The 13,371-nt window shown below is 41.9% G+C and overlaps 4 protein-coding genes across 24 annotated transcripts in view; all 4 read left to right on the plus strand.

Annotated features, from left to right (window-relative positions):
• Window positions 1–13,371, plus strand: part of LOC120567191 (protocadherin gamma-A11-like) — a 270,004-nt gene that overhangs the window by 190,688 nt on the left and 65,945 nt on the right. Inside the window, exon 1 of one of the 21 annotated variants that reach the window (XM_039814087.1) lies at window positions 4,299–6,975. The exons of 19 other annotated variants lie outside the window; for them this stretch is intronic. In XM_039814087.1, coding sequence (XP_039670021.1) covers window positions 4,591–6,975 — 2,385 coding nt within the window. In that variant the 5' untranslated portion in view covers window positions 4,299–4,590. Of the gene's footprint in view, window positions 1–4,298; window positions 6,976–13,371 lie in introns of those variants that run through there. One more of the 21 variants, XM_039814101.1, reaches the window with a different exon arrangement.
• On the plus strand, window positions 1,136–3,984 carry LOC120567220 (protocadherin beta-16-like). The gene has a single exon (XM_039814134.1). The coding sequence runs from the start codon at window positions 1,450–1,452 to the stop codon at window positions 3,862–3,864; it is 2,415 nt and encodes an 804-aa protein (XP_039670068.1). The 5' UTR covers window positions 1,136–1,449; the 3' UTR covers window positions 3,865–3,984.
• LOC120567225 (protocadherin beta-16-like) lies at window positions 7,255–10,046 on the plus strand. The gene has a single exon (XM_039814139.1). The coding sequence runs from the start codon at window positions 7,629–7,631 to the stop codon at window positions 10,029–10,031; it is 2,403 nt and encodes an 800-aa protein (XP_039670073.1). The 5' UTR covers window positions 7,255–7,628; the 3' UTR covers window positions 10,032–10,046.
• On the plus strand, window positions 10,734–13,298 carry LOC120567197 (protocadherin beta-16-like). Its single transcript, XM_039814113.1, has one exon. It carries the CDS (start codon window positions 10,749–10,751, stop codon window positions 13,281–13,283), a length of 2,535 nt encoding a protein of 844 aa, XP_039670047.1. The 5' UTR covers window positions 10,734–10,748; the 3' UTR covers window positions 13,284–13,298.

Here is a 13,371-nt window from a genome sequence, read left to right on the forward strand (position 1 = left end):
GGCATATAGGAAACAACAAAGATGTAGATAAGAATAGTCTGTCAACTGATTTGGCATTTTACAAGAGTCAAAATTACTGCCTAGTCAGTGATGTCAAGCATAGTCGGTCCCTACTTTACTATTTCATATTTCCATTGTCTGTATACTTGATTTGTCTTCTTTGACTGCTTCTCAGTATTTTGTCAGGTAAATTATCAAAATGGCATACTGTTAGATGATGTGAAAAAAATTGACAAGGGAGTGTTAAAGTTAACCACCCAGATATTGGTATATTCACTGATCGTCTAGGGGTGTTACTGAAATTGTGTACAATGAGCTCTGCTGTTATTCTTTTTAAGACCAGAAACACGTACTAGCATGATATTGAACTGGTTGTATTTGTTTGGTAAATTTAATAGCTGACAACACATTGTCGCTTCCATCCTTGCTTTGCATGTTGTCTGCATTATCCACCTCTTGTTGAGCACCTATTTGTCATCAGCAATGACAAACCCACAGCAATAGATTCATAGTTTTCTTGTTGTGATCTGCTCCGATTACAGTCCAGCTGTCCTTCTGTATCTACATCTGTCTCAGTGAAGCAGAATTAGTAGCTTCATCTGAGTTCCTGCTCGAACTTCCAAATATCTGCTTTTCAGACTGGACAGAGCTGTGGGAAATAAACAAAATAGTTTAAAATGTAGAATATTAAGCCACTTTCATTACAGTTCACGTATGGAGAGTAAATAGAAAATGGTCAGTAAGTAATTAGAGAGTTTCAGTTTAAAATACAGGTACCATAGGTGGATATCAATCAAATGAAAAAAAGAGTAATATTTCCATGGGTGTGTGCATAAATAGTGACGAATGACCTTATGCTCCACCTGCTTTGCAAATGGCAAGTATAGGCGAATTTAAGTTCATATTAATATTAATTTAGCATTTATTTAGGAGATTACATTTTAGGATTTAGCTGTTTCTGATCAACTCCACAACATGAATTTATTCTTTCTTCTATTACATTCTTAATCGAAGACACTACCATAACAACTGCAAAAACTGAACTCCCAATATATGTTTCTATATAATATCTATAAATTTAGCAATTACATATATTTTTTTCCAAAAGTGAGGCGTTGCTTGATTAATTTTGTAATCGCTAAACGTTTTATTTATGTATTCATATTGAACCTTCTCCTGCATTCTGCAGTGCAAGTGTTTGGACTCTCAGTGCCGCTGTTGACCAATGTAGAGCCTACCCCCATCATTTGTTAATTTAAACAGAGAAAGAGACACCCATACTGCACACAGGCTTCGTTGCAGAAACCGGGAGATTTCCGCGCTGCGATTCATTTGTTTTGGATTCAAGAAACACGAAGATAATCAATCTTATTCTGGAACACTTTGTAATAGAGGGACCTTAACGCTTTGGAATATATTTTGACAACTACAGTATTTGTCGAATCTAAAATGTCGGACAGAACAATGAGATGGCAAGTACTGTTGTTCATTTCGATTTGTACGCTAAACTCAGCATTTGGGCAGGTTACCTACTCCATTCCTGAGGAAATGTCAAAGGGCTCTCTAGTTGGTAACATAGCGCAGGATTTAGGGCTAGACGTGAAAAGATTGAAGTCGGGTAAAGCTCGCATATATACAGAGGACAATGCAGAATACATCGAGCTGAATAAAGACAGAGGAGCCCTGCTTGTGAAAGAGAGGATCGACAGAGAAGCGCTCTGTGGACAGACAACACCATGCGCTTTACATCTTCAAATTACGCTGGAAGAGCCGATTGAATTCTTTACAGTTACAGTCGAAATTAATGACATTAATGATAATGCACCCAGCTTCAAAAAGGATGAGATGAAATTTAGGATTAGTGAGTCGGCTGTGATTGGAGCAAAATTTGTGCTGGAAAGAGCAATGGATCTAGATGTCGGTGTGAACGGATTGCAGGGTTATTCACTAAAACCTACAGACAACTTTCATTTAAAATTCCAAAATCAGCAAGATGGGAGTAAAAAGGTGGAGATGGTTTTGCAAAAACATCTAGATAGAGAGGCACAAGATCACCTCTTTTTAACTCTTACAGCTGTTGATGGTGGTGATCCTCAGCTGTCGGAAACAATGCGAGTAGAAATTTCCGTGCTAGACGCCAATGACAATGCCCCAGTATTTACACAGGAAGTATATAAGGTTACTATAATGGAGACTGCTACGAAGGACACAATTTTGAGTACCGTTAGTGCTGTAGATGCAGATCAAGGGTCAAATGGAAAAGTATCATACTCAATAACAAACACGTTGGATGATGTCCCTATTATGTTTCAAATCGACGAAGAAAATGGTGTGGTAGTTTTATCTGGAACGCTGGATTATGAAAAGGCACAGCACTATGAAATACACGTACAAGCTAGTGATGATGGAGGACTAACAGATTCGTGTAAGATTATTGTTGAGGTGACAGATACGAACGATAATCACCCGTCTATTAATGTCATGTCTAAAACGAATTCAATATCAGAAAATTCTCGGCCAGGAATGGTTGTAACTATATTTAATGTGCAAGATCCTGACTCTGGAGAAAATGGTAAAGTTGCATGTAATATCGAAGAAAACATGCCATTTCTGATGAAAACAACGTCGAAAAAATTCTTCAGCCTAGTAACCGACAGTGAATTAGACAGAGAGACAGGATCTGAGTATAATATAACTGTGACCTGCTCTGATGAGGGAGTGCCTTCCCTCTCCAGCAGCGTCACTCTCACCTTACAGATCTCTGATGTGAATGATAACGCGCCTGTCTTTGAGAGGAGCTCATATGAGGCCTACATTGTAGAAAACAACACACCAGGTCTCTCTATATTCACAGTGAAAGCCAGAGACGCTGACTGGAACCAGAATGCCCGTGTTTCTTACATACTGGAGGACTCCTCTGTTAACGGAGTACCAGTCTCTTCATATGTGTCCGTTAGTGCTGATAGTGGAGTCATCCATGCAGTGCGCTCTTTTGACTACGAGCAGATCAAAGACTTCCACTTCTGCGTCAAAGCGCAGGATGGAGGCTCTCCTCCACTCAGTAGCAATGTGACTGTGAAAATACTGATCCAGGACCAGAACGACAACCCTCCTCAGGTTCTGTACCCAGTCCAGACTGGTGGCTCTCTGGTGGCTGAAATTGTGCCTCGTTCAGCAGATGTTGGCTATCTGGTCACTAAAGTGGTGGCTGTTGATGTGGACTCTGGACAGAATGCCTGGCTCTCCTATAAACTGCAGAAAGCCACAGACAGGGCGCTGTTTGAAGTGGGCTTACAGAATGGAGAAATAAGAACTATCCGCCAAGTCACTGATAAAGATGCTGTGAAACAAAGACTGACTGTTATAGTGGAGGACAACGGGCAGCCCTCTCGTTCAGCTACAGTCATTGTTAACGTGGCGGTGGCGGACAGCTTCCCTGAAGTGCTGTCTGAGTTCACTGACTTTACACACGACAAGGAGTACAATGACAACCTGACTTTTTACTTAGTGTTGGCTTTGGCTGTAGTTTCCTTCCTCTTCATCACGTGTTTAGTGGTTATTATATCAGTGAAAATCTACAGATGGAGACAGTCTCGCATCCTGTATCACTCCAATCTCCCTGTGATTCCATATTATCCACCACGTTACTCAGACACTTTGGGGACAGGGACTCTCCAACACGTGTACAATTACGAGGTGTGCAGGACGACTGACTCCAGAAAGAGTGACTGTAAGTTCGGCAGAGCTGGTAGTCAGAACGTGCTGATAATGGACCCCAGTTCTACAGGGACGATGCAGCGGATACAGAGTGAAAAGAGCATCCTGGATGAACCAGACTCTCCTCTAGAGGTTAGAAAACTGTAACAAACACAATGTTTGATTTTTATACATGTCAAAGTCATGGTATTGGTGCATTCATTTCACGAGGAAGTTGGCTGCAGTAGCAGTCCGGCAAACAGCATTTATAAATGCCTGAGGAGTTCAGGTTGATGCGTCAGTGTTCACATTCAGTACAATGGACAGCGACACTTAACGCTGCTGACAACAGTGACTGTACCCATGTGTTGTGTTGTTATGTTTCTTCCTGTCTTCATACTTTTTATTCATATAGACTATAATTATGAAAACACTGCTTTTGTAATTTCACAATTCAAATATGTTACTAAATCAATTGAACAAAATAGTATACTAGGATCACTAGGATATGTCAAATAACTGGCCACCTTTTTCTAGTTTTTGGTTCCGCGTTTAGTGCCAGAAAACATTGCAGTAGTTGTCTTTGATATCACTTGTTGTAATTTGTATTTTCAACTCAAAGGGTCGCTGTTGGCAAGCGCGTTGCTATTTAACTAGATGTTATTTGTTTCTGTCTGTGTCCTGCCCCTTCGTGTACATACGGTGGATATCATCGCAGAAAGACAGGATAAACAGTCCGCGCTCATGAGGAGCCCTGTAAGGAGTTACTGAACTGGATATATTGTGTTCATTCGTATAGTTGAAGTGTGGACGTTTTTTGTTATCTACTTTCGCATTGACTGCATTGGGGATGCTTTTGTTTTAACGGTGCAGGAAACGACCTCAGACAGAACAATGAAACGGCAAGTACTGTTGTTTCTCTCGGTGTTATGTTTTAGCGACGTGCTCGGGCAGGTCAGCTATTCCATTCCCGAAGAAATGGCGAAAGGCTCTGTCGTTGGTAACATAGCGCATGATTTAGGTTTAGATCTTAAAAGGCTGAAATCAGGCAAAGCTCGTGTCTATACAGGAGGCAGCGTAGAATACATCGGGCTGAATAAAGAAAGGGGAGTCCTCCTTATCCAAGAGAGGATAGACAGAGAGGCTTTATGTGGAGAGACGACGCCTTGTGCTTTACATTTCCAGTTAATTTTGGAAAACCCAATGGAACTGTTTCGTGTAACAGTGGAGATCACCGACATAAACGATAATAGCCCCAGTTTTACTAATGCAGAAAAACGCTTTGAAATCAGCGAGTCCGCTGTGATAGGATCGAAATTTGTTTTAGAGAAGGCTATTGATTCTGACATTGGGATGAATGGATTACAGCGATACTCACTTAGTCCCACTCATAACTTTATATTAAAACTAGAAAATCAGGCAGACGGAAGTAAAAAGGTAGAGATGGTTCTACAGAAACCTCTAGACCGGGAAAAGCAAGAACACATCTCACTGTTGTTAACTGCTGTAGACGGAGGGGAGCCGCAGATGTCAGGGACAATGCAGATATTTGTCAATGTATTAGATGCGAATGACAACGCACCTACATTCGCTAAACCGCTGTATAGATCAAAAATACTAGAACATTCTCCCAAAGGCACCAGCATAACGACTGTAAGTGCATCTGATAAAGACATCGGCTCTAACGGAGAAGTATCATATCTGATATCTACCAGCAAACGTCTTTTATCTGAACTGTTTAAGATTAATTCGAAAACTGGTGACATTATCCTCATAGGTGAAATAGATTATGAAAAGGCGAAAATGTATCAACTCGATATTGAAGTTGTAGACAGCGGGGGACTCTCTGATTCCACCAAAGTAATAGTTGATGTTATTGATATAAATGACAACAATCCTCACATAAATATTGTTTCTAAATCAGACTCCATATTAGAGGATTCATCTCCAAACACTGTTATAGCTATGTTAAGTGTGAATGATCCAGATTCAGAGACTAGTGGACATGTAGAGTGTAATATAGACAGTAGCATTCCCTTCAAAATACAAACTACATTAAATGGATTTTATACTTTAGTTACAGAGGTCACTTTAGACAGAGAGATTGCTTCTCAATACAATATAACTATTACCTGCTCTGATGAGGGAGTGCCCTCCCTCTCCAGCAGCGTCACTCTCACCTTACAGATCTCTGATGTGAATGATAACCCGCCTGTCTTTGAGAGGAGCTCATATGAGGCCTACATTGTAGAAAACAACACACCAGGTCTCTCGATATTCACAGTGAAAGCCAGAGACGCTGACTGGCACCAGAATGCCCGTGTTTCTTACATACTGGAGGACTCCTCTGTTAACGGAGTGCCAGTCTCCTCATATGTGTCCGTTAGTGCTGATAGTGGAGTCATCCATGCAGTGCGCTCTTTTGACTACGAGCAGATCAAAGACTTCCACTTTCGCGTCAAAGCGCAGGATGGAGGCTCTCCTCCACTCAGTAGCAATGTGACTGTGAAAATACTGATCCAGGACCAGAACGACAACCCTCCTCAGGTTCTGTACCCAGTCCAGACTAGTGGCTCTCTGGTGGCTGAAATGGTGCCTCGTTCAGCAGATGTGGGCTATCTGGTCACTAAAGTGGTGGCTATTGATGTGGACTCTGGACAGAATGCCTGGCTCTCCTATAAACTGCAGAAAGCCACAGACAGGGCGCTGTTTGAAGTGGGCTTACAGAATGGAGAAATAAGAACTATCCGCCAAGTCACTGATAAAGATGCTGTGAAACAAAGACTGACTGTTATAGTGGAGGACAACGGGCAGCCCTCTCGTTCAGCTACAGTCATTGTTAACGTGGCGGTGGCGGACAGCTTCCCTGAAGTGCTGTCTGAGTTCACTGACTTTACGCACGACAAGGAGTACAATGACAACCTGACTTTTTACTTAGTGTTGGCTTTGGCTGTAGTTTCCTTCCTCTTCATCACGTGTTTAGTGGTTATTATATCAGTGAAAATCTACAGATGGAGACAGTCTCGCATCCTGTATCACTCCAATCTCCCTGTGATTCCATATTATCCACCACGTTACTCAGACACTTTGGGGACAGGGACTCTCCAACACGTGTACAATTACGAGGTGTGCAGGACGACTGACTCCAGAAAGAGTGACTGTAAGTTCGGCAGAGCTGGTAGTCAGAACGTGCTGATAATGGACCCCAGTTCTACAGGGACGATGCAGCGGATACAGAGTGAAAAGAACATCCTGGATGAACCAGACTCTCCTCTAGAGGTTAGTCGCATGGGGCTAATTTCTACGTCAAGTGTTGTTACACAGTATGAGACTGATGAGTTTCTTAGAATGCGTCAGTTAGGCAAATTCAATTTCAGCACCCTGGAAAGCGACAATGAAACACATTTCACATTGTTTCCCTTTGTATTCTCCCTCTACATGTTTCCTCCCTGTCTGTAGTAAACTCGTCTTTCCAATATTCTACTTCTTATTTCATTTGACTGAATCCCTATAGGATAATTTAATTAATTTTTTTATGTTTTTATTCTGGCAAGTTGGGCAGGCTATGTGTATTTTATGTAGTATTTTGAATTGACATGGCATTCTTGCCTTTTTTCTTATGTACTTCCACAATTTGAACTCATTGGGCCGCTGTTGCCCAATATGTTGCAGTTGTTAATTGCTTTTGTAACAGATTCTCCTAGTCATCGTCCTGGCATATAACTGAAGCACAGTCACATACGTAGAAAGCACACTTTGGAGCGAGATCAGACCCTATCCACGGAAATCTTAAACTGGAATTCTTTTTTTTAAATCTTGGGAATAAAAACATTTTCTCTTCAATTCGTTATTTACATAACGGAATCTCCCTCGTAAAACGGAATAAAACACGGTAGCAGTGAGCAGTGGTGTGACGTATCTCGGACAGAACAATGAAACGGCAAGTACTGTTAATCTTCATATTCTGCCTCAGCTCTGTATTCGGGCACGTCAGCTACTCAATTCCGGAGGAAATGGAAAAAGGCTCTTTGGTCGGTAACATAGCACAAGATTTAGGTTTAGATGTCAAACGTCTTAAGTTAGGCAAAGCTCGTATTTATACAGGAGACAGTGTTCAGTATATCGAGCTGAACAGAGAAAGAGGGTTATTCCTTATTAAAGAGAAAATAGACCGCGAAGCACTCTGCAGACAGACAACGCCTTGCGCTTTGCATTTTCAAATTACCTTAGAGAACCCACTGGAATTATTTCCAGTTACTGTAGAAATTACCGATATGAATGACAATTCCCCGGTATTCCAAAATGAGGAGAGAAGGTTTGAAATAAGCGAGTCAGCAGTCATTGGCTCTAAATTCATGCTAGAGAAAGCGATTGACCATGATATCGGACTAAATGGTCTTCAGAGATACACTCTAAAGCCGAGTGACAATTTTGTGCTAAAACTCCATACTCAATCTGATGGAAGCAAAAAAGTAGAAATGATTTTACAAAAGCCGCTGGACCGAGAGAAACAAGAACACATGTCTTTAGTCCTGACAGCGGAGGATGGAGGAGAACCACAGATGACTGGAACAATGCAAATTCATGTTGCCGTACTGGATGCAAACGACAATGCCCCTGTTTTTAGTAAACCAGTTTACAAAGCAAGCATTACAGAAAACTCCGTAATAGGAACCCTTGTAACTAAAGTCAGTGCTTCCGATGCAGACAAAGGCACAAATGGAGAGGTGATCTACGTCATCGGGAATAGCATTAATACTGTTTCGAAGTTATTTCACATTAATGGTGAAGGAGATGTGATACTAGATGGCCCTATAGACTATGAAAAAGAAAAAAGTTATCACATCGATATAGAGGCAATTGATCAAGGCGGACTCTCGGATTCAAGTAAGATAATAATTGATGTAATTGACGTGAATGATAATAGCCCTATTGTAAATATGATATCAGCATCAGGTTCAGTATCAGAGGATTCAGCACACAAAACAGTAATAGCTTTAATGAGTGTAAATGACCCTGATTCCGAAACCAATGGGAAAGTCAACTGTATGATAAATGAAAATATCCCATTTGAAATTAAATGTACATCGAATAATTTCTATAGTTTGGTGACAGACAGTGATTTAGACAGAGAAACAGCCTCTGAGTATAATATAACTGTGACCTGCTCTGATGAGGGAGTGCCCTCCCTCTCCAGCAGCGTCACTCTCACCTTACAGATCTCTGATGTGAATGATAACGCGCCTGTCTTTGAGAGGAGCTCATATGAGGCCTACATTGTAGAAAACAACACACCAGGTCTCTCGATATTCACAGTGAAAGCCAGAGACGCTGACTGGAACCAGAATGCCCGTGTTTCTTACATACTGGAGGACTCCTCTGTTAACGGAGTGCCAGTCTCCTCATATGTGTCCGTTAGTGCTGATAGTGGAGTCATCCATGCAGTGCGCTCTTTTGACTACGAGCAGATCAAAGACTTCCACTTTCGCGTCAAAGCGCAGGATGGAGGCTCTCCTCCACTCAGTAGCAATGTGACTGTGAAAATACTGATCCAGGACCAGAACGACAACCCTCCTCAGGTTCTGTACCCAGTCCAGACTGGTGGCTCTCTGGTGGCTGAAATGGTGCCTCGTTCAGCAGATGTGGGCTATCTGGTCACTAAAGTGGTGGCTGTTGATGTGGACTCTGGACAGAATGCCTGGCTCTCCTATAAACTGCAGAAAGCCACAGACAGGGCGCTGTTTGAAGTGGGCTTACAGAATGGAGAAATAAGAACTATCCGCCAAGTCACTGATAAAGATGCTGTGAAACAAAGACTGACTGTTATAGTGGAGGACAACGGGCAGCCCTCTCGTTCAGCTACAGTCATTGTTAACGTGGCGGTGGCGGACAGCTTCCCTGAAGTGCTGTCTGAGTTCACTGACTTTACGCACGACAAGGAGTACAATGACAACCTGACTTTTTACTTAGTGTTGGCTTTGGCTGTAGTTTCCTTCCTCTTCATCACGTGTTTAGTGGTTATTATATCAGTGAAAATCTACAGATGGAGACAGTCTCGCATCCTGTATCACTCCAATCTCCCTGTGATTCCATATTATCCACCACGTTACTCAGACACTTTGGGGACAGGGACTCTCCAACACGTGTACAATTACGAGGTGTGCAGGACGACTGACTCCAGAAAGAGTGACTGTAAGTTCGGCAGAGCTGGTAGTCAGAACGTGCTGATAATGGACCCCAGTTCTACAGGGACGATGCAGCGGATACAGAGTGAAAAGAGCATCCTGGATGAACCAGACTCTCCTCTAGAGGTTAGACTGCCATGCTTACATTAAACACTTAGACGTTTGAAATTATGACATCATTGTCTATCTATTACGTGACTTCTATCTTTAGCTGTTCCCTCATATATAACCTGTTTTACTTTTTATTTGGCACAGAGCTAGGCGGTAAAAGTTATTTTTTTTGCGTATAGTTTTATGTTTTTGCTTTTCGTAGTTTAATGTTTTCTTTGTTGGACTTTAAACCAATAAGGACATTTTCATCTATTCACTAAACTATTAGATGATACGATAACTAATTGTTGTGTCTTACTTTCGACATATATTTAGGTAAATCTGTATTTAAACACTCATGTCCTAGACCTAACCAACATCTTACTGAGACTAGCCAAATACTTTTTCCTACTACTGCTTATCATTTTATTAATCATAATCATGACGTTTTGGTTCATTTTCCCATACTAAAACGCATCTCTCATCACCCTTACCAACTCTTGCTGTTTGGTATATTGAACAGAAAGGGCCGCTATTGGCCAGAGTGTGGCAGTCTTCGATAGGGCTGGCAAGTCTAACCTCCCCCTTAGACTGTGACATTGTAGACAATAAAAATGTACTAACCGCCTGTCCTCGTTTAAATGGAAAACTGCTCACGGACACGGAAAGCGGTTAGTTTTAGTAGATCAATTTCTTGAGATGCGATCGGAAATTTAAACAGCATTTTTATGGATTACAGTTTTTTTTTAAACGACACTGGAATACAACGACAAAACAATGAGACGGCAAGTACTGTTGTTCATCTTGGTTCTCTCTCTCACCTCGGTGTTCGGCCAAGTCAGCTACTCCATTCCCGAGGAAATGGAGAAAGGGTCATTAGTCTGTAATGTAGCTCAGGATTTAGGTTTAGATTTGAAAAGGCTCAAATCGGGTAAAGCTCGTATTCATTCGGGAGACAGTGCGGAATATATCGATCTGAACAGAGACAGCGGTGTCCTCCTTATCAAAGAGAGAATAGACAGAGAAACGCTGTGTGGAGAAACGACGCCCTGTGCTTTACATTTACAGATGATTTTGGAAAATCCGATGGAATTGTTTCGCATAACAATAGAAATCACAGACCTAAACGATAATCCCCCTAGTTTTGCATCGAGCGAAAAACGTTTTGAAATCAGCGAGTCTGCAGTTATTGGGTCTAAATTTGTACTGGAGAGGGCCATCGATGCTGACATTGGTGTTAATGATCTCCAAGGCTATTCGCTTAATCCAATAAACAATTTTGAATTGAAATTAGAAAATCAAGCGGATGGAAGCAAAAAGGTAGAAATGGTTCTACAGAAGCCTCTAGATCGAGAATACCAGGATCAGATATCATTATTATTAACTGCTCTAGATGGCGGACAGCCGCGTATGTCAGGTACAATGCAGATAACTGTGAACGTATTGGATGTAAATGACAATGCACCGGTTTTCACTAAGTCAGTATACAAGTCAACATTAACCGAGAATTCTCCGAGGGGAACCAATGTTATAACAGTCAGTGCATCTGACAAAGATGGAGGCTCTAATGGAGAAATAACCTACGCTATTTCAAATACCAAGCGTCGATTATCCGAGCAATTTCAGATCGATAGAAAAACAGGAGAGGTTACCTTGATTGGTGAAATAGATTATGAAAAAACGAAGCTTTTCCAGATTGATATCGAGGCTATAGACAACGGAGGACTCTCTGATTCCAGTAAGATACTAATTGATATCACTGATGTCAATGACAACTGTCCTCAGTTGAAAATACTCTCTAAATCAGACACCATTTTAGAAGACTCTCCTGAGAATACTGTAATTGCCATGCTAAGAGTAAATGACCCTGACTTTGAGAGGAATGGAGAGGTGAAGTGTAATATTAATGATGGCATTCCATTTAAAATAGAAAACACAATGAATGGATTTTATAGTTTACTTACGGAGGTAGCTCTGGATAGAGAGTTCGCCTCCCAATACAACATAACTGTGACCTGCTCTGATGAGGGAGTGCCCTCCCTCTCCAGCAGCGTCACTCTCACCTTACAGATCTCTGATGTGAATGATAACGCGCCTGTCTTTGAGAGGAGCTCATATGAGGCCTACATTGTAGAAAACAACACACCAGGTCTCTCTATATTCACAGTGAAAGCCAGAGACGCTGACTGGAACCAGAATGCCCGTGTTTCTTACATACTGGAGGACTCCTCTGTTAACGGAGTACCAGTCTCTTCATATGTGTCCGTTAGTGCTGATAGTGGAGTCATCCATGCAGTGCGCTCTTTTGACTACGAGCAGATCAAAGACTTCCACTTCCGCGTCAAAGCGCAGGATGGAGGCTCTCCTCCACTCAGTAGCAATGTGACTGTGAAAATACTGATCCAGGACCAGAACGACAACCCTCCTCAGGTTCTGTACCCAGTCCAGACTGGTGGCTCTCTGGTGGCTGAAATGGTGCCTCGTTCAGCAGATGTGGGCTATCTGGTCACTAAAGTGGTGGCTGTTGATGTGGACTCTGGACAGAATGCCTGGCTCTCCTATAAACTGCAGAAAGCCACAGACAGGGCGCTGTTTGAAGTGGGCTTACAGAATGGAGAAATAAGAACTATCCGCCAAGTCACTGACAAAGATGCTGTGAAACAAAGACTGACTGTTATAGTGGAGGACAACGGGCAGCCCTCTCGTTCAGCTACAGTCATTGTTAACGTGGCGGTGGCGGACAGCTTCCCTGAAGTGCTGTCTGAGTTCACTGACTTTACACACGACAAGGAGTACAATGACAACCTGACTTTTTACTTAGTGTTGGCTTTGGCTGTAGTTTCCTTCCTCTTCATCACGTGTTTAGTGGTTATTATATCAGTGAAAATCTACAGATGGAGACAGTCTCGCATCCTTTATCACTCCAATCTCCCTGTGATTCCATATTATCCACCACGTTACTCAGACACTTTGGGGACAGGGACTCTCCAACACGTGTACAATTACGAGGTGTGCAGGACGACTGACTCCAGAAAGAGTGACTTTAAGTTCGGCAGAGCTGGTAGTCAGAACGTGCTGATAATGGACCCCAGTTCTACAGGGACGATGCAGCGGATACAGAGTGAAAAGAGCATCCTGGATGAACCAGACTCTCCTCTAGAGGTTAGAAAGGTGTTATTCACACGCCCTCCCTTATTATTTGTTATTACCAATACTTTATTAAAATACAAAAGCATTTTGGTGAATTCGTTTGGTCTTTTCCTTTTCAGCACCATGGAGAGCAACATGGAGCATTTATACATGTGCTATTGAGTAGGACATGAAATGGTCAATGTTCTCCCCCATACTTTGCATGTTTTCTAAACATTTACATTGTATTATAATGAAGACACTTTAACTT

The sequence above is a fragment of the Perca fluviatilis genome, chromosome 10 (genome assembly GCF_010015445.1).
Source record: "Perca fluviatilis chromosome 10, GENO_Pfluv_1.0, whole genome shotgun sequence".
Taxonomy (NCBI): domain Eukaryota; kingdom Metazoa; phylum Chordata; class Actinopteri; order Perciformes; family Percidae; genus Perca; species Perca fluviatilis.